Genomic DNA, 27,054 nt, shown 5'->3' with positions numbered 1-27,054 from the left:
ATCTTATTTTTCAAGCTAATGCTTAGAAGCCCTGGAATGTTTGTTTGTTTGACTCTTTCAATACAGAACTCTGTCTGTGACCCTTCTGTGTCTGCATTCCATGTATAACTTCATGCTGGTAATTAGTGCTCCAGCAAATAATCAGACCTATTTCTTTTTCAGTTTTAAACACAAGTCTCCAAAATCCAAGCCATAAAAATAATGACTCAACAGAGATGAGAACAATTTGCGGACACACATCACACAGTGTGCACATGGCTTTGTGTTGCAATTATAGGAAAACTTGTAGCTTTTCCAAAGGAATTTCCAAACATTCTGTGAACTTAAAGCTCACCACCGAGAACGCTATAGAGTATCTGCATCTGAAGCACAGTCCTAAACACAGTTGATGCTTGTGTTTGGGTCTAGCTGTCAAGAATCATTAATGTACATTTTGTAATGTGTGGCACTTGGGCATTTTTCATAACTACAGTAGAAAGAGATTGGGAGTGAAGAATTTTGACATTCTTTGAGATTAAGAGCCAAAGAAAGCTTGGGGTCAACCATTCTGAAGCCTTCAGTGTGAAGGGCCAAACCACCCTGAACGGTGCTGAATGGTTAGGTTTGTGCAAGGAGAAACATTCATATATTTTACTTAACCAAAACCATGTTCCTAACCAAAATAACTTATTTGATTTCAAATTCTTGCATTCTTCCCGATGATTTCGACCACCCCACCAAAGAACCTGAATGTTATACAATCTCTTTCAGCCCAAGTCAATATAGTAGATGCGCTGTGCTTCACCACAACTCCAACAGCTAGTTCTATTAATTGTTTACCTAGCACAAAGTAAACTCAGCATAGGGTGGTTAGCCTTAAGAAGCTTCTCAAGATACATAGTTAAGTTGGCAAATGATGACATTCATCACTGGGATTCAACGGTTCAAATCTGCAGGGTAGCATGATCTGTGATGGAAATGCAAAGGTTCTATACTGGAATAGAGGATTGTAAATTTATAAAATAGAAGATAACATTTGAAAATATAACACAATATACATTTTCATATGAGTTCCTGTTACTGTATTGTAGCTTTTCATTGGGGTCTATTATGCAATATGTGTTAAGGTATGTGTGCAGAGTGAATTACGGGTGCCCTAGATAACATAATAGCATCAGTTAATAAGTAAAGCATTTCTATTAGTTGTTGATTGCATAATTCAGTAACTTCTAATTCCCTCTTCATACATGAGTTCACATGTGCTGTGAAATACCTTTTATCAATTTTAAAACTGTCGTTTGCTGCAATGGACCATTCAAAGTCCTACAGCACCCTGAGGTTCTTATGTTTGAACACGTCAATTATCACTGATGGTAGCACAGCCAGCCTGGCTCATCAGCAAGACCTGGAAGGGCAGACCAGTCACTGGGATCCCACTCAGCTCTTGTTAACCCTGCAACCCAAAGCGCTAATGGGTAGGGTGGTCCTAACTGGACAAACAGCGGAAGATAGAATTTAATACAACAAGTCAACTCTGTTACTACTCGCTTGAAGTCCTGAGGCATAAAAATTACAGTAATAGTTCAGTAAATGTTTTGTATCCTCCTCTCAAAGACCTCTAGGAAAGAACTAGGCCTTAAATTATTTGTAGTCTTAGCCTCAACATGATCTGCTAAAATTGTGCAGAACTTTTGAAAAATATAAAATTTAGTCTTGATTAAGAAGCTGGTTTTCTTAAAAAGATTTAATAATAATCCTTATCATGTCTTTGAGGCGTCTCAAAGCACTTCACAGAATATACTGTAACGTGTAGTGACTGTATAGTTTGTGGGCGAAATGCAGCAGCTAATTGCATACAGCAGTGTCCCACAAACAGTTATGATTGAGTGACCAAATTATTATCATTATTATTTATTTTGAAGGGATTATTACCCCCTGAAAGTGATCCGCCAATCAACTAACAACTGGGTTTCTACTTACTGCTAGGTAAACAGAGGCATGTGGAGTAAGGAAACTTGCCCAACGTTTCATCCGCCCAGGAATCAAATTAGGGTCCTCTCGCTTGCGATGCGAATGCTCCAACTACTAAGCTACAGGACTCCATTTAATCAATTTCAATACTTCTACAAAACATTGCATTTATAAACAATGGTCTCAAGCCTAAGACTGTGAGAAATTTCCATAGCCTTGATACTTCTGTTTTGCACAGATATGTGGAATCTTACCAATCTAGGATCTATTTCTTCATTCAATACAGCTTCATTCTTGATAAGTGCAACTCTCTGTGCAAATCGACATGTCGAAATAGATTCCTGCAATTACAGAGAATGGATTGAATAATTATTATTATTTATTTTGAAGGGATTATTACCCCCTGAAAAAAATAAATCATAAATAATAATAAAAGCAAAGCTGAAACAGAGTGATATACAACATTGGCATTGTCTCTTTGACCGAGCCTTCAGCTCCCCTCTCGACTCTCTTCCCCCTCCTCGCTCCCTCCCTTCCCTCCCCTCACCCTGACCATTTCCCCCCTCCTCGCTCCCTCCCTTCCCTCCCCTCACCCTGACCATTTCCCCCCTGCTCGGGTCATGACCCAACTGTGCAGCGCCTTGGGACGTCCTCCTGACGTGAAAGGCGCTTTATAAATGGAATCTTGTTGTTGTTGTTGTTGTTGCATTAGCTGACCTTAAAGATGACAGATAAAGTAACAAGAAGCAGTTTATATATTGTGTGTAAACAAAACTGGATTGCTGGAAATTCACAGTAGGTCAATCCCCATCTGAGAAATATTCTTCAGATGCTTTGCAATACATGTAATAATACACCACTTTCTTTGAGTTTTATTTGTGATTAATATTGTAGCAGCTATAATAATTAGAGGCATTGTTTTCTTCTGAAATGGCAATGGTTATTTAAGACAGAGATAGAGAAGTACACTTTAAGAGATATAATGGAATGAGAGAGAGCTACCATAAACTAATAAAATAGAAGATAGCTGATTGACCCAAATGGCTTATTCCTATTCATATGTTCCTATGAACATACTTCCATGTTCCTCTTTTCCACAGATATTGTCGCAATCATTGTTGTCATGCAGTTTCCTCCCAGACTGTCTCGCAAAACAGAAGTCATCATTGAGTTTCGATATGGAATATGGGTGCGATTCTTTTCTGCAAGTGCAATAATAACCTGCGTTTGAAAAACAAAGCACATCGTTTTAGCTCTTCTGTCCGACACATAGTGTCTAATGCACACGTTGACATAAATAAAGTCAAGGATGGTCCCCTCACATTGGTAGAAACCGTTTTTTGTTTTTGAAGAGATGAATAAGATAAGTATTGCCTGAAGTTATTACCATTAGACTAGTTTAGCATAGACTTCAACCCCCTACCTGTTCCAGGTAACTCAGCGAGAGGTTGATGTATTTAGCCTCCGTCAGTAGCTGTCCTCCAACTCCACTCTTTGTAACACGCTCTGAGCCAGCCAGATCCACCAGGTGTAACTTGGAACGACATATAGTAGCAGAGCCAGACTCTCGACTTGAGATATGAATAGTAAAAATGCAGTGGGAGCGGGTTGAGGCCTGGTTCATCGGAGTCTTGACAATCAAAAAACAAAAAGTACAACTTGATCAAATGGCAGATCACCAACCACCAAAGTCTTCTTCATTCTCTGAAAGATGTTCAACGTACAATTACAAATAATACTATCCATTGAGAAAATCACATGGGACACAGTCCCTTTAAGAAATATGTGCCTTGTATTGTCATTTGTCTTTTGAGGGGGTCAGCTAGATGTCTTAAGCATGGCGATTCATTTGCACATGAGTCAACATTTTCAAATCAAACTACTGAGAGTTCCACATATGTATGGACATTTTCCTTTTGCTGGAATGGACATACTCTCTCTGTAGGGATGCATCCTGCTTACCGAACGAACTCCGTAATGTGGTAGGCCCAGGTTGGCAAGAGCAAAGGCTTAGTGACCATAAAGTAGGCTTTGGCTTGTAGTATTAACAGGATCAGAGGAGGAAGAATCCTTTTCCCAGTGTCATTTATCATATAAAAATCTCCCATGCCTGAATATAAGGCCTTTTTCAGGGACATGCCTTTGATTATGTTTTTTCCATCATGACAGCAGGATTATCTCTGGTGCTTCCTGTGCCAGAAAACATTTTGATCGATGACTCACATAAAATGTTACTACTACTAATAATAATCCTTGCATTTGATATAGCGCTTTTCACGTCGGGAGGACGTCCCAAAGCGCTTCACAGATCACACTGTAAAGTGAATTGACTGTATATTTGTGGGTGAACGCGGCAGCCAATTGCACACAGCAATGTCCCACAAACAGTCGTAGATTGAAAATGACCAATTTATTATTGTTTTTGGTTTTTGGAGGGATTATTATTAGGCGTGTGGAGTAAGGAAACTTGCCCAAGGTTTCGCCCTCTGCCTGGAATTGAACTCAGGTTTCTCGCTTGCAAAGCGAGTGCTCTAACCACTGAGTTACTTTATCTGATGAGTGGACTTTACATACATTTATATTGCACAGAAAGTACTCGTAATCTAAATACATTTGGGAGAAATTTCAACTGAGTGCAGATATACTCCATATAACATTTTAGATCATCAAAAGTTTGGCAAATTGTTGAATTCAGCTTTTTTTAAAAAGAAATCATACAACAAATTAGCTTCAAAATTAACTAATTAAAAACCTGCCAAATTCTGGATGCTACATTCTAAAATGCAACATAAGTAAATCTAGACCCAGGCGGAATTTCTTTCCAATTGTCTATTACAATGCAGACTTGGCCTCAGAAAAGATTAACTGGTATTCCAGAACTTTGAAAGATCAGAATTATAACATAGAATCATAGAATTTTATAGCACAGAAGGAGGCCATTCGGCCCATCGTGTCTGTGCCAGCTCTCTGAAAAGAGCTATCCAAATCAATCCCACTCCCCTGCTCTCTCCCCATAGCCCTGCAAACTAGTCCTCCCCAAATAATTATCTACTTCTCTCTTAAAAGTTATCAAATTTTTTTGAAAATATGAACTGAGAGACATTCCACCTGAATCCAGAATTACTCTATATTCTTAGTTTTTCAGAACATTCAGAATTTTGCAAATTGTTGAATTCAGACTTAATTCTGGTGTCAGTTTTTTTGTAGTTCTCAAAAATAACTTACAAACTTAAATAACGTATGTCTTTAAAATTAAGAATTTTTCTAAGAACCTGCCAAATTTTGGAGATGGAAAAATGCAATATCCAGACCCAGATAAAATTTCTTCACAATAGTCAGCAAAAGCATGCTTACACTTACAAACAATATTGTTGTTGCTTCCAGCTACTCCTAATCAGAAGCAGGAAAGAACCAGTTTCAGGATTGTGGGCACACAATGAGAGATTATTATACCTCATTTACACTGGCGATTGCCAGCAAATAACATCATTGTGAGCATGACACTGCAATCAGATTCCCTTCACTGTTAGAGCTGTGAATGTGGTGCTAAAAGATATTCACACAATTGTCAATTAACACAATCACAGTGTTAGAATCACAGTGAGATTGGAACTAAATTTCAAAGCAATTGGATACCTACCAATTTGATGTCGTGGGCTCAGGCCACACTTCCCTATTGAGCTCATGTCAGCATGAAAACAACCTCAGGAGGTGTGCATTCCAGTCAGTATGAAATTGGAATGTGGAATTCAAGAGGATTTTTTCCAGCTGGTTTATCCATGCCAAATTCATCCTGTCACAATTTTGGCGAACATATGGAGTGTAATAGAGATGTATTTAATTTGAAGGTAACATGGTTGTACAGCCCAGCTCTTGTACCAACAAAATGTGTCATTTCTTTGGTGGGCATATCCACGACAAATGTGAAAAACGATCTGTGCCTACACATGAAAATGTCTCTGTGTCTGGGATGGAATGCGTACTCTCTCCCTGGATGGATACACCCTGTTTTCTCAATTCCAAAAGGTAGGATGGAGAGAGCTAAGGTTCAGAGACCCCAGAGTGTGTATTGGCTTACTGCTAGAGCTTAAGTGGCTAAAACTGCACAGCTTGTTATTGAAACTATGGAATCTACCCACTGCTTTCTTCCCTCTCCCTTTGCTCCGAATGCCTCCTCATCCTTGGCAATTTCAACCTTCACTTCACCTCCTCCTGCCCTACCTCTGCTGACTTTTCCACCTTATCTCCTCCCTCAATCTCTCCCTCCACATCCTCTCTGCCACCCACGTCCACCCCCTCCCCATCTCCTCCTCTCACCCCAGCCCCTACCCATCCCTCCTTCCACATCTTTGAACCTGTCTCCCCCCACCTCTCATCACCACCATAAGCCGTATGAAACCGACCACCTGCTCCCTCGACCCCATCCCTACCCCTCTCCTTACCTCCCAGCTCCACCTCCTTGTCCCTCTATTCACTGACATTGTTAACCTCTCCCTGTCCTCTGGTACCATTCCCACCCCTTTAAAAAACGCTGTCATCACTCCTATCCTTAAAAAACCCTTCCTGGACCCTTCCCTACTCCCTAACTACCTCCCCATCCTCTCCAAGGTCCTGGAACGAGTTGTTGCTTCTCAGCTTCGCTCATTCCTCTCCCATCACTCCCTTCTCGAACCCCTCCAATCGGGCTTCCGTGCCGCCCACAGCACAGAAACAGCCCTGGTCAAAGTGACAAATGACATTCTGTCCGTCTGCGACCAAAGCTCCCTCTGCCTCCCTCGTTCTCCCTGACCTCTCTTCTGCTTTCGACACCGTCGACCCGATTAATGAATCTATCCTCATCCCCCGCCTCTCCTCTCACCTCAACCTCCACAGATCTGTCCTTGAATGGTTCAGATCGTACTCTCACACCACCTGCACTTCATCTCCTCAAACGGTTTCTCCTCTAGCCCCCTCTGTTTCGCCCCCTCCCTTGCCACCTTCAAGCCCCTTCTCAAGACCCTCCTCTTCAACTGTGCTTTCGATCTCCCTGCTTCCCCCCTGCCCTCCACCCTCCCCCACCCCGACCCCAAGCTCGGGTCCATAACTCTCTCTGTCCAGCACCTTGGGACGTCCTCCCGACGTGAAAGGAGCTTTACAAATGTAATTTTGTTGTTGTCGTTGTTGCTTAGTCTGCCCCCTCCCCGAGTTAGGGCTTTGGCTTGCACAGTTAACAAAAGCTGAGTGGGAAGAATCCCTACTCTCCTTAGTAATAGTAATCCTATATTTTCTATAGTGTTTTTCACATCAAGAGGAGGTCCCAAAACGCTTCGCAGGATATGCTGTAAAGTGTAGTGACTGTGCATTTTGTGTCCTGTCAATCGGTGGCTGTCTATCAGCAGTGTCTTGGAATATTGCAGCCCTGCTTGGAAAATGAACCAAACTACCAAGACTACCACAGAGGTTACCTTGATTCCTACATCCAGATCTCACTTTCCCCCCACCGGCCCCTCCCCAGGGAGTGCTGAATTATCAAAGGTTCTGTCCTTTGGATGAGATGTTCTCATAAGATGCCCATTCATGTAGATGTTAACGTTTTCCCATGCACCATTCAGTAAGAGAAGCGTTTTTCCCACTATCCAATGATCTTCGAGATAAATGTCACCAATTCATGGAATGGCAGGTGTCAAGATTGCCTCCAGTTATTGTCAGACCCCAAGGATTGCTGTTCTGTCGGGGATAAATTTTGAGCTAAGTACAGACACATCTGCACAGGGTGAAAAGACAGAGAACGCACGTTGATGGGAAGTCAGCCTCTTCTATTCTGACTCATCCTTTCATAGATGCTGAGAAATTGGCAGAAGAGTGAGGGCAGTTGCCAGTCTGCCCATTCAGAAAAAAATTAAGTGCAGCTCTGAATTGCATTACTTCTTAGAAACTGCAGGTGTCAGCTTGACTCAGTTGATAGCACTCTCTTACCCCATAGCCAAAAGATTGTGGTTTTGAGTTTACAGTTTATGTTGACAATCCAGTTCATTAACCAATGTCCTGTTCTTTTGATGAGACATTAAACCAAGGTATGATCCTGTTTCCTTGCTCACATGGACACTATCATTCCTATGAACTACTCAAAAATAAAATAATTTCTCCCAGTATCCAACAATTTTCCAGATAAATTTGCACAAATTGGCAGCCATATTTGCCTACAAATACACAGTCACTACATTTGGAGTCCTGTAGCTCAGTGGTTAGAGTACTCGCCTCTCAAGCAAGAAACCTGGATTTGATTCCCAGGAGGGCAAAACACTGGCGAACTTTCCTTACTCCACATGCCTCTGTTTACCTAGCAATAAGTAGAAACCTGGTTGTTAGTTGATTGGCGGATCGCTTTTCCAGGGATAATAATTCCTTCATAAAAATAAAAAATAATAATAAATTGGTTACTTCAATTCACGACTGCTTGTGGGATACTGCTGTTTGCCATTGGTGACACGTTTCGTCCATAAAATACACAGTCAATTCACTTTACAGTATATTCTCTGAAGCACATTGAGACATCTCGAAGACATAGTAAGATGCTGTAGCAAATGCAAGGATTATTATTATTTGATAGTAATTCCCTGTGACATGCTTGGAGACATTGATTTTAAAGTCAAGGATTTTATTATAAAAAGTGATTATTGGGATCTTAGTGCATATCAAAAAGGCAAAATGTGCATGATAAAATGGCAGTTCTTAGCTGATATTTCTGTAAGTTTTGTGCAACGGTTTTGGCCAAGTTAGAGTGCAGGGGTGTGATCTCCAGCCAATAAATGATGAAGGATCAGAAAAATATTTTAAAACAGAATGGAACGGTAAAAAGGGTTGATATTTTTGTTTTAATTGGTGCCAATCAGTTCTGTTTGTAACACCATTTACACAGTATCTCTGGTAATCCCATGAAACAGTCATCGCACTCTTGCGTGCTTGGACATACTACTTCAATTGTGTTCCTTCACTCCTGTTTTGCCACTTGCAAATCATCTATCATGCACAGAAAGAGTTCAAAATCACAGACGTGGGCACAACTCAGTTTCTGTAACAATTGGCTACTCAGCAACGACAATATTTGCACCCTTGTGTGTATGTTAGAAATGGCAGATGATTCCCCATAACAGATTTTTATGTAACATATCATATACAGAAATAACAGTAAGAGTGAGGACCTCGACTTCCAAGATCCTCAGTCTTGTGTTCAAATCCATTCAGTCCCTGGCACCTCCCTACTTCTCCACCCTTCTCATTCTCCAATCCACCACCTGGCGCCTCTGCTTGGCTGGCACAGGCCTTCTGCTTGTCCCTCACACCCTCCGCCCCACCATCGGAGGTCGTGCTTTCAGCCGCTATGCCCCAAAACTCTGGAACACTCTCCCTCAATCTCTTCGCCTTGTCCCCTCTCTCCCCTCTTTCAAGTCCCGCCTGAAGATTCTCCTGTTCGACTGTGCTTTTGGCAGCTCAGAGTCAGGCTCCGCCACTGCTAAGCACTCTGAGACACTACCCTGCGTGGAGGGCACTTTATAAGTGCAAGTTGTTGTAAACAACTCATTAAAAAAAACTCACTGATTCAATGCTATTAAATAAGTGTTTCAGGCCGTTTCCTAGTCTTTAAAGCAAAATAAAATCCACCATCAACCTGAGGTTTTAAACTTATTTTGACAATCTCAGCTGATTATATTACTAATACTAATACATAGGCATCATCAGATATCTGAGGACAAGGGTGGGCATGCTAGATTGTCACTGCATACTTTTAGAAACTGCAAAATGGGAGTAAAGATAACAGATTGTCACCTCTTACTGAAGAAAGTGTTAATTGTTTATAAATGGTTACTGCAGACAGCATAACAGTCTCCACGTGATACTATGCCACATAATCCAAAATCGGTAAAATATATCAGTATTCTGGTGCCAACAGTGAACCCAGATGGACTGATTGAGTTTGATACAGTAATAAAAAGTGGCCAGGAACAACAACAACAAAATTACTATTATAGCGCCTTTCACGTCGGGAGGACATCCCAAAGCGCTGAACAGTCAGGTGTCGGGGCCCGAGCATGGGGGAGGGGTGGTGTAGGGGTGAGGGAAGGCAGAGAGGTGGGAGGGAGACCAAAGCCACGGTCGATGAGAAAGGTCTTGAGACCGACCTTGAAGGAGGCAAGGGAGGAAGCTATGCAAAGGGACCGTGGGATGGAGTACCAGAGTGTGGGCGCAGAGAGGGTGAAAGCCCGGCCACTGATGGTAGGGCGGGTCGGGCGGGAGACATGGAGCAGGCCGGGGCCCGCTGAACAGAGGGCAGGCTCATAGGGAGTCAGCAGGTGAGAAAAGTAGGAGGGGGCAAAGCCATGGATGGCCTTAAAGGTGAGGACGAGGATCTTGAACCCCATCCTCTGGGGGATGGGGAGCCAGTGGAGTCGGGCGAGGGTGGGAGTGATGGGGTCACGGAGCCTGGTGAGTGAGAGTACACTCTTTGTGGAGTCCTGTAGCTCAGTGGTTAGAGCACTCGCTTTGCAAGCGAGAGACCTGAGTTCAATTCCAGGCAGAGGGCGAAACCTTGGGCAAGTTTCCTTACTCCACACGCCTAATAATAATCCCTCCAAAACCAAAAAAACAATAATAAATTGGTCATTTTCAATCTACGACTGTTTGTGGGACATTGCTGTGCGCAATTGGCTGCCGCGTTTGCCCACAAATATACAGTCAATTCACTTTACAGTATATTCTGTGAAGCGCTTTGGGACGTCCTCCCGACGTGAAAAGCGCTATATCAAATGCAAGGATTATTATTATTATTATTACACGAGCTGCAGAGTTTTGGATGATCTGCAGCTTGTGAATAGAAGAGTAGGGAAGGCCGATGAGGAGGGAGTTCCTGTAATCGAGCCTTGATGTGACGAATGCATGGGTGAGGGTTTCAGCAGCCTGAGGGGTGAGGCAGTGGCGGAGTCTAGCAATATTGCGGAGGTGGTGGTAGGCAGTGCCAGTCATGGCACAGATGTGGGGGAGAAAGGACAGTTCAGGGTCAAACAAGATACCCAGGTTCCTGACTGGCTTAATGAGGTTGAGTGTGCAGCAGTGGAGGCTGATGCTGCCAACGCCTGAGGTGCGGAGGCGTTGGTGAGAGCCAATCAGGAGGGCCTCGGTCTTGCTGACGTTGAGTTGGAGAAAGTTGGCCCTCGTCCAGGACTTGATGTCAGACAGACAGTCGGTCAGGATCTCAGTAGTCCTGGAGTTCAGGGTGGAGGCAAAGAGATAGAGTTGGGTGTTATCCGAATACATGTGGAAATTTACCCCATGTCTGCGGATGACGTTACCAAGGGGGAGCATGTAGAGGATGAAGAGGAGGGGACTGAGGACAGAGCCCTGAGGAACAGCGCATGAAACAGGCATAATATCTGACCATAAAAGTAATGTCTTCATAACAGATGGGAATCATTTTGTCCATCTTAAATAAAACAAAGATGATGCTGTATAAAGGTAATGGTTTTGTTCAACTCAGCAAACCTGCTCTTAACATGAAGGGCAGAAAACTGAATGGATATTTCAGCATTATTTATTAGCATTCTAACTGTGCACCACATCTTGCACCTCACGTGGTCTACATTTAGAAATTCCGTCACTTCCTGCCTCCTGCACATGTATGGTAATGCCACTGATGTCATTTCCTGTGGATAGAGCAAATGTGCATAACACATAGAAAGTGACAACAGCGATGACACGACAACCCTAACAGCCACCTTATAACATGAGGGTCTGAGACCCACAACAGCATTTATATAGCACGCAGGGTATCGTCTCAGAGAGCTTAACAGTGACGGAGCCTTGACACCACTAAGTTATCATGTGTTTGCGTTGCATTCAAGAGTAAATTCACAATCATTCTAACCTGAATGCTGCTTCAGTCTGAATGTTGAACGCACAACCTGGCTTCACAGGTGTCGGTATTAAGAACCGTGTCCAGCGAGGAAGAAGTACACCTTCAGTATATCTAGGTGGATTCCTATTTGATACTTTTTGAACTCTAAATTACAAGTGTATTTTAGATCTTTATATCTCATGTTCAGCTTTCATTTCATCTTGAGTTGCTGGTACAGCTCTGACTTAATTTGGTTTCATTTGTTTTCATAAAAATAAAATGACAGTCGTTTTCCTCAGACTTCTTATGTGCCTTTTTCCTTGGCCAATAGTGCAGAAAATATTATTTGTTTGTTTTTCATCCCTTCATTTTGCTTTGCTGTGTAACATGGCATCTCCAGCAAAGACAGCAAACCAAGCCTGACAACTAATCCTTCGCCATTGTCCCTGTATAATCGACCACAATCGAGTGCACAAGGGTGCCTCAGGGTGTCTTGGCATCTGACCCATCCAGGCTTTCTGTGAAAGATTCTTGGCCCCTAAAGAGCACATACTCTAATACGAAAGATAAGATCTTGAAAAAAATATAGATTGCAGCCTGTAAAACCACTACACACTACAGAATACAACTCCATCTACTAATTGCCACAGCTCCAGAAGCTGTCAATTGAAGAGCAGGTGCTTCTGCAGGTGGCATGAAAAATTGACAGGAAGGCCAATAAATTGCCAACACTGGCAAAGAACCTCAACTAATTTGCCCACTCACACCAGACACAGCATGTAAGATGATCATGTTTTTCAAAGACGCACGTTGATATGACTTTGCATTCTCGGATCACAACATATTTAATTTCCTCCACAGCTTAAGTTATGAACATCAATAGCATTTTGACAATTTAATTGGATGTCTGACAAAGAAAGAAGCATGCCTCATAATCAAAACAATGCAACACTAAATTTTAAAGCAAAGAAAGTCAATGGATCACTGAAGTGCTTACCTCAGCAATCATCCTGTTAGTGTCACCCAGGAAAAGCAGGTTCAGAGATTCTTCCTCATTAGTTGCCTGGTGATTGGAAAGATTCTTCAGGTGAATGTTCTGATCAGCATCTTCCATAATGCTCACCTTACTGCACAATAAGAACAGAAGGATCAATTTCACACCTTATTGATCACGATTTTAATATCTGTTCTGCTATTGTCATTTCTGCAGCACCATTTACACTGCTGTACACAGCCCTTTACACTGCTGTACACAGCCATTTATACTAATGCCTGATGTATCGTTTGCTTTGGGATCCATCCAAAATGCAACAAATAGGTTGATGAGAAAACTAAAGTACCCTTCACCACTTCTCAGCACAAATGTTGGTGTCTACCACAACCACAACATCCAACTACCGATGAATCATTCATTAGAATGGATGACGCTTGCATCTTACACTCAATACCTTCAAGGTTTTCTCGAGAGCCATTACACTGCACTTACTTTTCTGTGCTACACGGGATCTCCAGGAAAGACATTAAACCAAACATTAACATGATAAGCCACTATATCAAATGCAAGGATTATTATTAATATAAGTGCCTCACACACTCCCCAAGAGAACATAATCTAGCTTGTTCCTTCCTGATCAAACAGTGAGCCTCCAATGTATCCGACGTATGTACATGGACAGAGAAGAGAAGCAGGTGATTTAAACCAAGGTGAGTTAGAACTATATTGTTCTCAGAAACTCGATTATTTTGTTTTTCTAAAGTTTTTCAGTATAACTTGTTGGGAAATGGGATTTAATTGAGTTGAAAATGTCTGCTCAACATAGTTTAACAACAATGTTGCCAAGTGGCACAGCACACTGCAGCTATAATATGCTCGCCAAAGAGTAGATTGCATATTAATTTCTGTTATTCCCCACAGAAATTGTTCCTCATCTTGGCAATACCTTCTCCGATAAGTTGACCAAATGCCAGCCACTTCCTATGTAGGCACCGGATATTGGGAAAAAAACTATAGGGCATCACCCCAGGGTTCTTACACCACAAACGCAACAGCAGCAAAGCCCTGGGGGGGCAAACTATCTGTGTAGCCTCAAGTACTTTCCACATGTTTGTATTTGTTCAGTAGGAGTCAACAGTGACATTTCAGGAATGACTTTCTGTTGCACAACATCTCACAGACTTTTTTTTCCAAAAAAACTATCATGTCGAAAACGTTTTATATGGTTATTTAAACTTATAGTCGGGCAATGTCCTGTAGTTCTACTCTCACTGTCTAAATCAAACAGCATCTTAATCTGCTATAATAGACTGTCAAAATAAAAGACATGCACGTAATGGCTGTTTGAAAAGAAATCAAGCAAATATAAACTGCATTCGTACATTTCTAATCATTTATCAGCTATTGACTTAGTCAGATGTAAGTGGGGTCTCCTTAGAACTGAGCTGGCTCCAAGGTGACATGCCTGGCAATGGAATGTCGGAATCAAGCCAACCCTCTGTGGCAGTCTCTAGTCCTGTTCCTGAGCAAGGAGAGTCCGCAGTATTCCAGGGAATTGCAGATGACAGCACAGCCAACCTAGCTCATTGGCAGGACTTGGAAGGGCAGACCAGTCACTGAGGGCAGGGAGTCAACCTACTCAGCTCCTGTCAATCCTGCAAGCCAAAGCTCTAACTGGTAGGGTGGTCCTAGCTGGACAAGCAGAGGGAAAGCTTGCCAGACAGCAATGTCAATGACAAGCTATGCAGGTTTAGCTGGTTAGACTCCAGCAGTTACCCCAATGCACATTCTGAGGTCCCCAAGCCTTGGCTCTTGCCAACCTGCGTCTAATACTTTCCAGAATTACGTTAGCAAGATGCTTCCCTCCAGGGAGAGAATACACATTCCATTCCAACAATCTATCTCTAGGATTTCCATGTTTAGGTGGGATACATGGAAATCTCAGCTTAGTTTGGATACTCTTAAGCATGGTGATGGGTTTCTGTATGTGTCAGACACCCGGCTGACTACAAAAAAAAGATGTATACTAGTTGGTTCGCAGGAAGACAAATTCCGTCTTGGTAAGTCTTGTCCCCAGTACATCTCTCAAAAACAAATTTACTTTCACTGCTTCCAATTTAACTCTTTGACTATATATCAATGAACATGGAACATAAAAAGCCATTTGGCCCATCAAACCTACTCCTTCCACAGAATACAAAAAAATGTATCCTAACATGGGCTTCATAAAGATTCCCTGAATTCCAACAGTGAGACGTTTTAATTTTAAAACATATGCCCACTAGAACGGCAGCTTAGATCAAGTGTATACAAAAATATACATATCATAGTTCTGCAGTTGGCAGAGTTTGAATGCTTTTAGGAGATGAGAGGCCATAAATAGCTTTGGTCTTACTACCCTGTGGGTTGTTCAACCTTTAGTTATGACGTAACCTTCAGATTCAAGTGTTCTCTATGAAATAGTTTCCATGCAAAACAAACAGTAAGATGCCTGGAAAACATAAGTGCTGTCTTGCCTGGAATGTTCCTCGCACTTACGCAACCTATGGTATGTAGTCATTTTACTTCTAATTATCATTTGTGGTAAAACAAAATATTCAATCTTTTCTTTTCCACAAATGATACATTATGAAAATAGACAATGCTTTTTAACATATTTGGTTTATATTCTGCCTCAACAATTACACCATCAAATGTCCACTGCCAACTGTGGGACATGAGTCCTATTTGGCACAGTCCTGAATGGTTCTCATTTATGCAAATTCCTACTTTTTTTTCAGATTAAAAACATTCCAAGAGTCAAAACATTTATGTCAGAAAAAAGGTTTGAGTAAACAGAACATTTAGTGAACCTGAAAATCTTTGTTTTATTAGTACACATACACAGATAATAAAGGAATGTAGCCATAAATGAATAATTTTAATATAAAATAGATGTGTGTTGGATGTTGGTAGGAATGTGAAGTTGCAACCATTTTGGTTTCATTTCAAAATGCAACTGATTCCAAACTATAGATGTATGGCTGCAAATGATAGGACAGCTGCCATCCTCATGGTTCACAGAGCCATTTGGTTGAAGATAGCTCTTCAGCCCCTTTGATCCCATTCTTCCCCAATACCAGCTCCTACAATTTTTGCTTCTTGCAATGGAAGAGTTGGGAAACACACCCAAAATGGAGATACACCACCATAACTCTGTCTTCTTGTCACCGTCCGTATTCAAGAAACATGACAAATGGAAATGTATCAATTTGTTCTTGAACCACGGAGATGAAAATGCCACCAATTACTGAAAGGGTAGGAGAAAACATATGGAACCTGGTTGTCTGTCAATATACACTTTGGGGTAATCGAGGGGTTGGAGACACAATACTCCTTCTCTTGTCCAATGGAGGGACATCTCAACTTCCAGCAAGGGAGGTCTCACAAGGCTTGAGGTAAAACTAGGAAAAACTGTAGCCTTTTTACAGTTCTATGTCACATGACAAATGTTGTTGGTAATAAGCAACATAGAAGCAGAAGTAGGCCATTCAGCCCCTTGAGCCTGTTCCGCCATTCTATAAGATCATGACTGATCTGTACCTGAACCCTAATTACCCGCCCTTGCCCCGTAACCCTTGATACCCTGACCTAACAAATATCCATCCATCTCAGTCTTGAAAATTTCAATGGATCCAACATCCACAGCCTTTTGGGGAAGAGAGTTCCAGATTTCCACTCCCCTTTGGGTGAAAAACTGCCTCCTGATTTCACTCCTAAATGGCCTAGCTCTATTTAAGATGATGCCCCCGTTTTCGATTCTCACACCAGAGGAAATAGTTTCTGTGTATCTGCCCTATCAAATCTCTTTATCATTTTAAAACCTCAATCAGATCACCCCTCAACTTTCTAAACACAAAGTAATACAGATAAACTTTATGCAACCTATCCTCACAATTGAACCCTTTTAGCCCTGGTATAATTCTGGTGAATCCACGTTACACCCCCTCCAGGGCCAATATATTCTTCCTGAGGTGCGGTGCCCAAAGCTGAACGCAGTATTCCAGATGGGTTCTGACCAAGTTTCTATAAAGCTGAAGCATCATTTCCTCTCCTTATATTACAGTATTACAAGTGTTACAAGTGATATGCACGTTTTATTTTTGTGATGCAAGGGTTTCCCTTCCCTTTTTCTCCGTTCCCCCGTCCTAAAGGAATCTATTAAGTGATATCATATGGAAATGTAACTCAACAGTGGAACATTTTGAACGGGCATAGACAACAAGAATCTGATCACGATCATCTTGCTGTGTTCAATCTAACACACCAATCAATGCTTACCCTTTGAAACCTTTTTATTGAAGCTGCAATTCCTGTGGTTCTACAATTAAGTCATCCTCTTCTTAAAGCCTAGCCCACGTTACACTGCTCAAACCTCTCGCCCCCAACACCCTTCCGAGTGCCCCTTTGGGAGCTGAAACCAGTTTTCACTCCTGTGGTCTGAACTGTGGAGCCTGGGCCATTGCTCATACCCTCAGATGTTCTGGCCATGACCATGGTCTCCCTGAGTCCTCGGCATGCCAGCGTGCTCCACCCTGAGCCTAATTGGAGACTTCCACAAGTCCTGAAGTAAAGCTTCTTTCTGACACATTGGCCACTGAAAAACCATATGACCTGGGTCACTCTTAATAGCAATGTCTAAATTTCCCCCTTGTGGCTCCCCTGAGTACTTTGTCCGCAGCATGTTAGAGGATTTCCACCAGCCTTGATAGTGCCACAGTTTCTTTGAAGCAACCTGTTTGTTCCTCATTTCAGTGAAGCTGCATTCTTTAGCATTGCCTCTAGCTGGCCATATAGCCATCCAGGACTTTCCCCGCTCTTCAGAGTCACCACTTTTACAAAAGAATGCCTTTTATATGCCTCTAGTCTCCTAGAGGCATATAAAAGGCCTCTACAAATCACTATTCCACAGGCAATACTTTCCAGAATTAGGTAAGCAAGATGAGTCCCTCCACGGAGAGAGCATGCATTGCTTTACCACAATCTATCTTGCGACTCTGCTTCTCGCATCCACTAGTGCACCACCCATGATCTAATTGAACTTTCATCCTCTGCAAGTTATAATTGAATAGATAGATGAATTGATAATTCTTGTGGTTGATATAGCACCTCAGCATATCAAAATGTCTTAAAACGCTTCACAATTCTTTTCTGTAAAGTATTGTGATTTTGTATTTGTCGCCAAGCATGATAGCCTATTTGTATGAAGCAATAATAATAATACAAAATAACAGCAATGTCCTACAAACAGCCATTGCTCTTTTAAAGAGCCAATACAGGCATGATGGGCCGAATGGCCTCCTCTGTGCTGTAGGATTATAAGATTCTATGAATTACTGATTTTTTATCTGGGGGTTTTAAACCACTACCTTCTGATTCAGAAGACGAGTGGAATGGGACTACACTGAGCTAAACATGGCAATATCATTGATCGTATAAGCACAATCAAAATGCTTTATCAACAGAGCATTAAGCAGAAAGGCTTTGACTACTAGACATTTTTAGTACCAACTGACAGATAATTTCATTACAGCTCTTCCTTCCATTTTCAATTCATTTAAAAATGGTGATGGTTTCCTCTAAGGTTTAGATGGGAAATCTGGAATATAACTGAGCCATATGGAGCAGAAATGTTCCAGTATATTATCAGGATTGGCTGTAATGTTTACTCTCTCTCTACCCTCCTCATCCCCAGTCCAACAGTCTGATGACACTCAGCTTGTAAGAACTGCACATGAAATATGGATTGAGATAATGCAAGGCATCTATAAGTCTGTAACTAAACACACTTCAACATGTTAAATATTTCTTCTAATTAACACCATATAAATGCTGTGAATCGGATCCATTTACCACTTGCTATCAGTTTCAAGCATAGTTGAGATATAGCACACTCAAATGTAGAATAAAGCTAGTTTTACTCTGCCCAAGAACATTCCTTAATCCTAACCTCAGAAAAGCACCAACTAATGCCGGCCAGTGTAAATTCTTTGCCTTCCACACTAGCTATAATTATGGACTCCTGAATTAAATTAGCAACTTGTGGGTCCGCGCCCACTTGGAACTGGGTTAAGGGTGTTCAAATCCACTTCACTATGTAAGCAGAGAAAGACTTGCATGTCATCGGTCTGGGATGGATTTAAAACCCATTGCTGAGATGCAGGAAAAGTGTGCTCATCACCTCATCTCCTGGAAACTTTGGGTTCTCAAAACTTTTTATATTCATGGATTGTGCACAGTATCTTGAAATGAGATGTAATGACTTGTTAGAAAGAGATAGCAGCAAGGCTTTTCTCCAGTTGTCACAGTCTGTTTGTTTTAGTTATCATCTGTTTCTTTCGATCATAGAGAGCTCGGTCTTCCAATAATTCTTGCATTTGCTTTGATCCTTCCTTTATCACATTGTTGAGACATCTCAAAGCGCTTCACAGAATACACTGTAAAGTGAATTGACTGTATATTTTGTGGACAAAATGCAGCCAATTGCAAACAGTAGTGGATTGAGTGACCAATTATTATTTTTTATTTTGAAGGGTTTATTACCAACCCAGAGAAGCGATCTGCCAATCGAATAACAACCGGCTTCTTACTTACTGCTAGGTAAACAGAGGCATGAGGAGTAAGGAAACTTGCCCAGCATTTCGCCCTGCCTGGGTATTGAACCCAGGTCCTCTCGCTTGTGAGGTTAGTGCTCTAACCACTAAGCTACAGGACTCCACTTATTCCTGACAAGTATTAACAGCTAGTCTTTTGCTAACTTCAGCAGTTCACTTTGGGTCTCGTCAATCCCCATAGCTTATTGATTCTTCATGAAGGTGACGCGTCCCCTCTGCAATGCACAGTAAGGCCACGAAAGCCCCAGATAAATAGTATGCCCTTTTGTTACATGCCAAAATTGAGACATAATACCATTGATGGAAAAATGTGTTCATTTAGGATTCGAATTGTGCTCCAGTGTAATAAACAAGAAACTGAAACTTAGCATGTAAGAGGGACATAACACTGCAATAACAGAAACTTTGCCATGTAAACTTTAGATCTGGCTAGCAGCTTTCACTTCCCTGTGGAAATATTTACAGGAGACTTAGGGCTCTTTGAGGCAGGATCTTTAAAGTTTTGCTGGCAAAGATCATTCAAACGGACACAAACTGAAGGTTATAACAACTGAATCAGGGTGGATAGGAATGAATTACACCAGCAAAAAGAATGAGAATTCAAACATACGGGACTGGTTAACAGGAAAGGTTGTTTTTGAAGTTTAATAGTTTCTAGTAACAGCCTAGTTGCAGACTATTTTTATAAGGAAAATTGCATTCTTCAAAACATTTATAGGCAATTCTTTCGAAGTTTGACTTTTTACTTGTTGCTCCACATAGCACTAGGGGAGCAAATAAACTGCACCTGATGTCAATGTTCTGTGCATCAGGTGTTACATTTTAATACTGTTGAAGAGTAGGTGATGTGATAATTCCTGGGCTGTTAGAAATGCGTCCTGAAAGCTTTCAACGGATCACAGGGTTCAGTTCGATTCATATCTTCTGCATTTATACCATATCCCACTCCTGAAGCCACATCCCTCAGCTTGTGTCAGAAGAGATGCTCCAAGTCAATTCATGCACATTCCATACAACTCACTCTCAAACTTGAATGCAGCCCAACACTCAACACTATCTGGATCTTGGTGCTACTTTTAATAATTATATTAATAATAATCCTTGCATTTGATATAGAGCCTCATCACGTCATTGAGACATCTCAAAGAGCTTAATCATTTTGTACACAGTAAAAAGTTTCAAAGTAGAAATTTTCCACCCACCTGAAATAAGAGCTTTGAAGAGATAAATAAGTTTTAGCCACCTGAACAATTATGTCCCTGCTGTCTAGTGACTAATTCCATACAAACAAAAATGTTTCCTATTTAGATTTTTTTTTGAATTTCCCTTTCTTCCTTAAAATGCATTTATTCACTATAGGGAAGAATATATTGTAATGAAAGCCCCAGTAAGATTAAAAACAGATTGATATTTTGATTGCTGTGGACACATTGTTCAGCTACAGCAAGCGCCATGACATCACTATGGCCTGATGACAAACTCTCTCTCCAAAGCTATTATTGGATGCTATTTGGCAAATGAGAAATGCTGTTTACTGTGCAGATGAAATGATAAATACAATACGGTGATAGTCACTAGGTAACAGTGGAGAGCTTTGTATATTAACCAAAAGCTGCTGGAGTTTTCTTACAAAATATTAAGACACTAAAGCTCTTCAGACTTTGATGTATTAAATCCTGCATTTTAGGATTTGGTACACTAGTTGCACAGGCTTTTTCAATTTTGTGAAAATAATTCTGTAGTTTGAAAAAAAAACTTTTTATAGTATATCCAAACTTTCTGCTGCCAATTTTTCTAATTATTTTTGTAAAAGAGCTGCCAAAGTGACAAATATGTAAAGTGTTCCTCAATATGTCACACATTTACTTCATTCGCTTCCAAGCTTCTCTGAATAATCTAGTGAAATAATGGGAGTCAATTTTGCAGGATTTCTTAATGGGATTTCTTAAATAAGCAATGAAGGTGGGGACTGGATTATGCAATAGTAATAATAATAATAATCCTTGCATTTGATATAGCGCTTTTCACGTCGGAAGGACGTCCCAAAGCGCTTCACAGAACACACTGTAAAGTGAATTGACTGTATATTTGTGGGCGAACGCGGCAGCCAATTGCGCACAGCAATGTCCCACAAACAGTCGTAGATTGAAAATGACCAATTTATTATTGTTTTTGGTTTTGGAGGGATTATTATTATTAGGAGTAAGGAAACTTGCCCAAGGTTTCGCCCTGACTGGAATTGAACTCAGGTCTCTCACTTGCAAAGCGAGTGCTCTAACCACTGAGCTACAGGACTCCGTAATGTGAGGGAATGCCACTTCAAAATTAGATCAAGTTAGATTGACATTTCCATGAATGGGCATCGTAGCATTCTAGCATTCATAACTAATTTCTTAATTAAGAAAACATTTATTTCTTCCCACATAGTGGTATTTGCACATTGATTACGAACAGTACTTCATATTTTTAATTTAGATATTTCTTATAAAATGTTCATATTTAATCATCTGCCATATGGAACAAATTAAACTTTAGCTTAAACTGCAAATAAACCTCATGTTTAGTTGCAATGCTTATGTCCACCTGAATAACGTTGCTGCCATAAGAATTTTGTGCAACTGCACCAAGACCCCAGAACAAGCGAGGGCGAAACAGTCCATTAATAATACATGGTAACAACACTATAATGTGGTTCGCTGAGTCCAATCTCACAGAGGTCGTATGAACAAAGTGCGAAAAAATAACTGACTTTTTGGGGGTCTTATGAACGTGTGTACTTGTGTGACTTATTGACCACTTATAAGGCGTTTCAGGGGAACCTCATTATAACATGGTCCTCTGGATCCATTAGTTCAGAGGCCATGTTACAAAAGAAGTGGCCAAGCAGGAAGTGACACTAGTGTGTGCATGTTGTGCAGGAAGTGAGGCCACACAGCAACCTTGACGATCCGGATATTGGCCATTTCTTAGCAAATGAAACGTCTGAAGCAGGTGTTTTGACAGCTTTTGGTTAGCACGGGTCCACAGAACAACAGCGTTTAGATGCTGCTATACCATGGGAGGGGGGGATTATTATGAGAATCCTCTATATATAATACTGATAACCTTTGCATTTGATACTGTGTCTATAACATCAAGAACATCTCAAAGTTTCAGTAAAATGCGGTGACTGAACAGTATAGGTAAACTGATTTTAATTTCACTAGGGGAAGAAGAGTTTGTGGGATGATATATTTAAAGCCTACATTTGTATAGCGCCTTTCATGTCGGGAGGACGTCCCAAGGTGCTGGACAGACAGAGTTACGTACCCGAGCTTGGGGTCGGGGAAGGGTGGAGGGCAGGGGGGGGAAGCAGGGAGATCAAAAGCACGGTCAAAGAGGAGGGTCTTGAGGTGAGTCTTGAAGGTGGCGAGGGAGGGGCAAGACGGAGAGACTTCGGGATGGAGTTCCAGAGAGTGGATGCAGAGTGGCGGAAGGCTTGCCCGCCAAGAGTGGGGCGGCATGGCAGGGGACATGAAGCTGTCTGCCCGCTGAGCAGAGGGAGCGAACAGGATGGTAGGGGGTTAGGAGGGCGGAGATTTAGGAGGGAGCAAGACCGTGGAGGGCTTTGAAGGTGAGGACCAGGATCTTGAACTCTGTGTGATGGGAAGTCAGTAGAGTTGGGCAAGGATGGGGATGATAGGGTCGTGGAGCCTGGTGCGGGAGAGGACACGGGCTGGAGAGTTCTGGATGATCTGCAGCCTGTGGAGGGAGGAGTTGGGGAGGCCGACAAGCAATGAGTTTGCATAGTCAAGCCTCGATGTAATGAAAACATTATGAGGGTTTTGGCGGCCTGCGGTGTGAGACCGGATTTTAAAAATCCTACGCAATTTGAGACATCTGACAATGTAACAATTTAAAATCATCACAACAGTGGAAAGTTTCATCGAGCAATCATCACAGGCTTTTAAGTAAAATTGAGTGAGTCAGGAAACAAAAGTGGATAGAGGCAGATATTGAGAGACGGATTACCTATGAAATGATGCATTATTTCTATCTAGAAATACCATAGAATAAATGGGAAACACTCCCTAGATATAATAGTAATTTATTTTGGTATAGCGCCTTATTACATTGTCAATTGAATTGCTTTGTATGATTTTACTATGCAGTGTAGTGACTGTATTTGGATGCAAACAAGGCTGCTGTTGCACACAGCAATGTCCCGCAGCAGCCATGAAGTAAGTGACCAATTTTATTTGGGGGATTGTTGGCCAGAAAACACTGGGAGAAACTCTTTTCTTTTTGAACAGTTTCATGAGATCTTAAACGTGCACCTGAACAGGCAGATAGGGCTTCAACGTAGTGATTCATACAAAGGGTGGTACCTCCAAATGTGCAGCATACCCCAGCACTGCACTGGAGTGTTAGCCTAGACTGTTACCAGACCAAAGCTACTTTAACAAAACACAATAGTTCTTTGCACTATTAACACCTCTTCTCCCCAGTTTTGATTCAACCTTTTGTGTTACAACCCCCCTTTTGTTTTACGACACTATCACCTCTTGAACCCATCAACTAATATTCTCTACATTCTCTCCTTTGTCTTCTTTTTTGTCTTCTTTATCGTCCTTGTCCTGCCTCCCCCTCTCAAATTGTCCTTAAAAACCTCTCCCTCCCAACATGCCCCAGTTCTGACGAAGGGTCATGGACCCAAAACGTTGACTCACTTTCCTTTCTCCATAGATGCTGCCTGACCTGCTGAGTTTTCCCAGCTCACTCTATTTTTTGTTTCAAAGCTACTTTAAACTAAATGGAGCTGCTCTGGGACCGCTGTAAACTTCCAAAATGGGGATATGTCGAAAATAGTGTGTAGGTTTTGAATCACTTACGCTTTATAGAGAGTTAAGAGATTGTGTAGGAAAATAAATTCTTGTCACGAAAAGAGGACACCAAGCTTATCTTAGCATAGGGGTAATGAGAGAATTCCATTTGAGATGGAGGATAGAGGAGATGGTAAGGCCTAGAACACGGACAGGGTTTAAGAGTGGAGCGTCAAAGACAAAGGTGTTCAACAGAATCGCAAGAGTCAGAAATAAACTCTTCAACAAAGTGAAAAAAGCAAGATCATCATCCATTGAAAAGGCAAGGAGCAAATACCCATACATTTGCACTGATGCCATGAGACACCTCTTAAAGACATTAAGGGAAACCAAAAGCATTGTTTCACAGCAATGCAAAAATAGATAAAAAGCCACGGTTTTGGAGGAGAAGTGGTGGTGGGTTGGCATATTTCATGAAGAGGCCCCAGAGCAAGTCCATTTAGTTTAAAGTAGCTGGGCACTTTGGTCTGGCAAGCAAGTTGATTGGGAACAACCCAAGCCTGGGAAAGGTCATTATTGGCAGAGAAACCATTTTATTATCATATCCACTCCACACTTTGAAGTAGATTGTTTACAGCGACTAGTACATGCTCTTTCTTCTGGTGAACAGAGCAATTCAGTTTTACTTTCAAATGGAGATATAAGAAAAAGTGGACCTCAGAATGAAATCAACACATAAAATGGTTAGCTGAAAAATGACACATGTCTAGCAACAAATGCCCAAGCCATGACTGACAGGTTTAAGGGCATTTCTACACTTCTAAGTCAACCATGAATTACTAAAGAACAATATGAATTTAGCAGCATATCTCCTCAGAACCGGTTCTTCCCAGGGAGATTCCTCCCCACTCCCAACAATACCCCTGAGGAAGATTTAGTTTTTAACCACATAGAAACACACACTATAATCAGGATTCTTCAAAACAATAGGTTTTAAAGTCATAAACATGCAATTGTGCTGCAGACAATAAATATCTTAAAACAAACATTCCATTTGGCTTTTTCTTGCAATTTATGAATGTCATAACCTCAAATGAACCTTTTCTCTTAGTAAACAAGGGGATAAAGAAAAAAACATTCACCGTGAAGAGCATCTGAAAGTAATTGAACTCACGGCAAGTCTTCCAGTTTGGAGGCTTCGTGACGTGGATCGAGAAGATCGTAACCACATTCGTTGTAAATTTCCAAATAGGAAATGTGGGTTGTGTAGATTTTGCTGCTATCCTGCTCCAAGGGAAATCAAACAAATTATAAATAGCAGCCAAGCCCAGCTACAATTGAATAATTTACTCTCGTCATTCTCCACAAGTTTTGCATTGCAACTTTTAAGTCTGACTGATTCTTGCATCAATTTTTCAAACCTCAGAACAGGAACAATCCTTTCAATCAAAAGGGCACGCAAGAAAAAAATAAACTAGGGCTAGGTTTTCATTTCAGGGATTTTCATGCAGAACATAGGACTGCTCTCTGAAGTGTTAAAACTGAAATAAGTATGACATGAGAGCTGAGTGATGGTTGATGGTTTGTGCTGTGGAGTTAGGACCCAGGTTCTCTTTCCCTGGTGATTATTGAGGTTTAAGGTCCAATGGCCCAAAGGGTTAAGGTATAATTTAACTGCTGAGCACTCCTAGCAGAAATGTGAACAGCCCCCAAATTGAGAATGATCCATACTACAAGGCACAAGGAGTTTACAAAGACCCAATAGTGGGGTGAAAATAACTCAAAACCTCAGAATAGGTTCAGCACAAACCTAATAAAATTCAACCATTCACTTATGTTCAGCACCATACAGGTTGCTTAAGTCTCTGGACATGTACACCATTCAGTGTTCAGTGTGACAAGAGCAAATATTTAGAGATTAAGACGAGTAATAGAGTGGCCTGAATCAATCTGACCAGCATCTCACATAAATGCACCAGTCTTAAATATGGTTTTAACAGTTCCAATACAATGAATGCTATGTCCAAGCTTTATATCATGTGTACTGTAACTGGGGACAAGGATTCTTCACTCTCAGCTCTTGTTAACACTGTAAACAGGTAGGGTGAATCTAGCTGGACAAGCAACAAGAAACTTGTGAGACAGCGCTTTAGCTTTTTAAACCCCAGCAGTATCCCAACAAGCCTTTTTCTCACCAATTTACATCTAATATCTCCAGAATTAAATAAGAATGATGCATCCCTCCAAAGGAGAGAGTGCAGATTCCATTCCAGAAACAGAAGAAATTGCATGTGAAGATGCCATCCAAACGTGTAACCCTCAGCTTGGTTTGGATACGCTTAAGTGCTGGAACAACATGCTTGGAAGAGTCACCGGCATTCAGAAGAGGAGAACAAAATGGCAGCAAAACAAATATGAATTTAGTAAAGGACTTAGACACTAAAAATACACTCACAAGAATTATGAGGAGGTTCAACTGGGATGATTTCAGTGGTAAGGAGAACGTTGAGGGTAAGGAAAGAAACCCTGCCTCCTCTTCTACACAAGTACATAACCAGCATTCCCTGCAGCTCAAACACCTACACAGCTATGTATGTGAATATGAAGTTAAAAGCGCACATAAGCACAAACGCACCATTAGTCAGACTGGCATCATTTTATTTTTCCAGGCGGGGACGCCCCCGCCACTGAGCGAGCCTCATTGACGTTCACATCTTCATAGATGTGGTTTAGACCTTTGGAGAGTTGCCTTGAGCTGGGGCCTGGATCAACGAGGAGAGTGGTTTG

General features: G+C 41.4%; 1 protein-coding gene across 4 annotated transcripts in view; it reads right to left on the bottom strand.

Moving 5' to 3' along the window:
* Positions 1-27,054, bottom strand: part of kif6 (kinesin family member 6) — a 190,353-nt gene that overhangs the window by 143,270 nt on the left and 20,029 nt on the right. For all 4 annotated transcript variants that reach the window (XM_007910407.2, XM_007910408.2, XM_007910409.2 and 1 more), the window contains 5 exons: positions 25,442-25,551; positions 12,816-12,945; positions 3,374-3,580; positions 3,028-3,171; positions 2,205-2,291 (listed from right to left, as the gene is read on the bottom strand). In XM_007910407.2, the coding sequence (XP_007908598.1) occupies positions 2,205-2,291; positions 3,028-3,171; positions 3,374-3,580; positions 12,816-12,945; positions 25,442-25,551 (678 nt within the window). The remainder of the gene's footprint in view (positions 1-2,204; positions 2,292-3,027; positions 3,172-3,373; positions 3,581-12,815; positions 12,946-25,441; positions 25,552-27,054) is intronic.

Source organism: Callorhinchus milii, unplaced genomic scaffold, assembly GCF_018977255.1.
Source record: "Callorhinchus milii isolate IMCB2004 unplaced genomic scaffold, IMCB_Cmil_1.0 Scaffold3, whole genome shotgun sequence".
NCBI classification, from domain to species: Eukaryota; Metazoa; Chordata; class Chondrichthyes; order Chimaeriformes; family Callorhinchidae; genus Callorhinchus; species Callorhinchus milii.
This window is presented reverse-complemented; position numbering and strand designations above follow the sequence as displayed.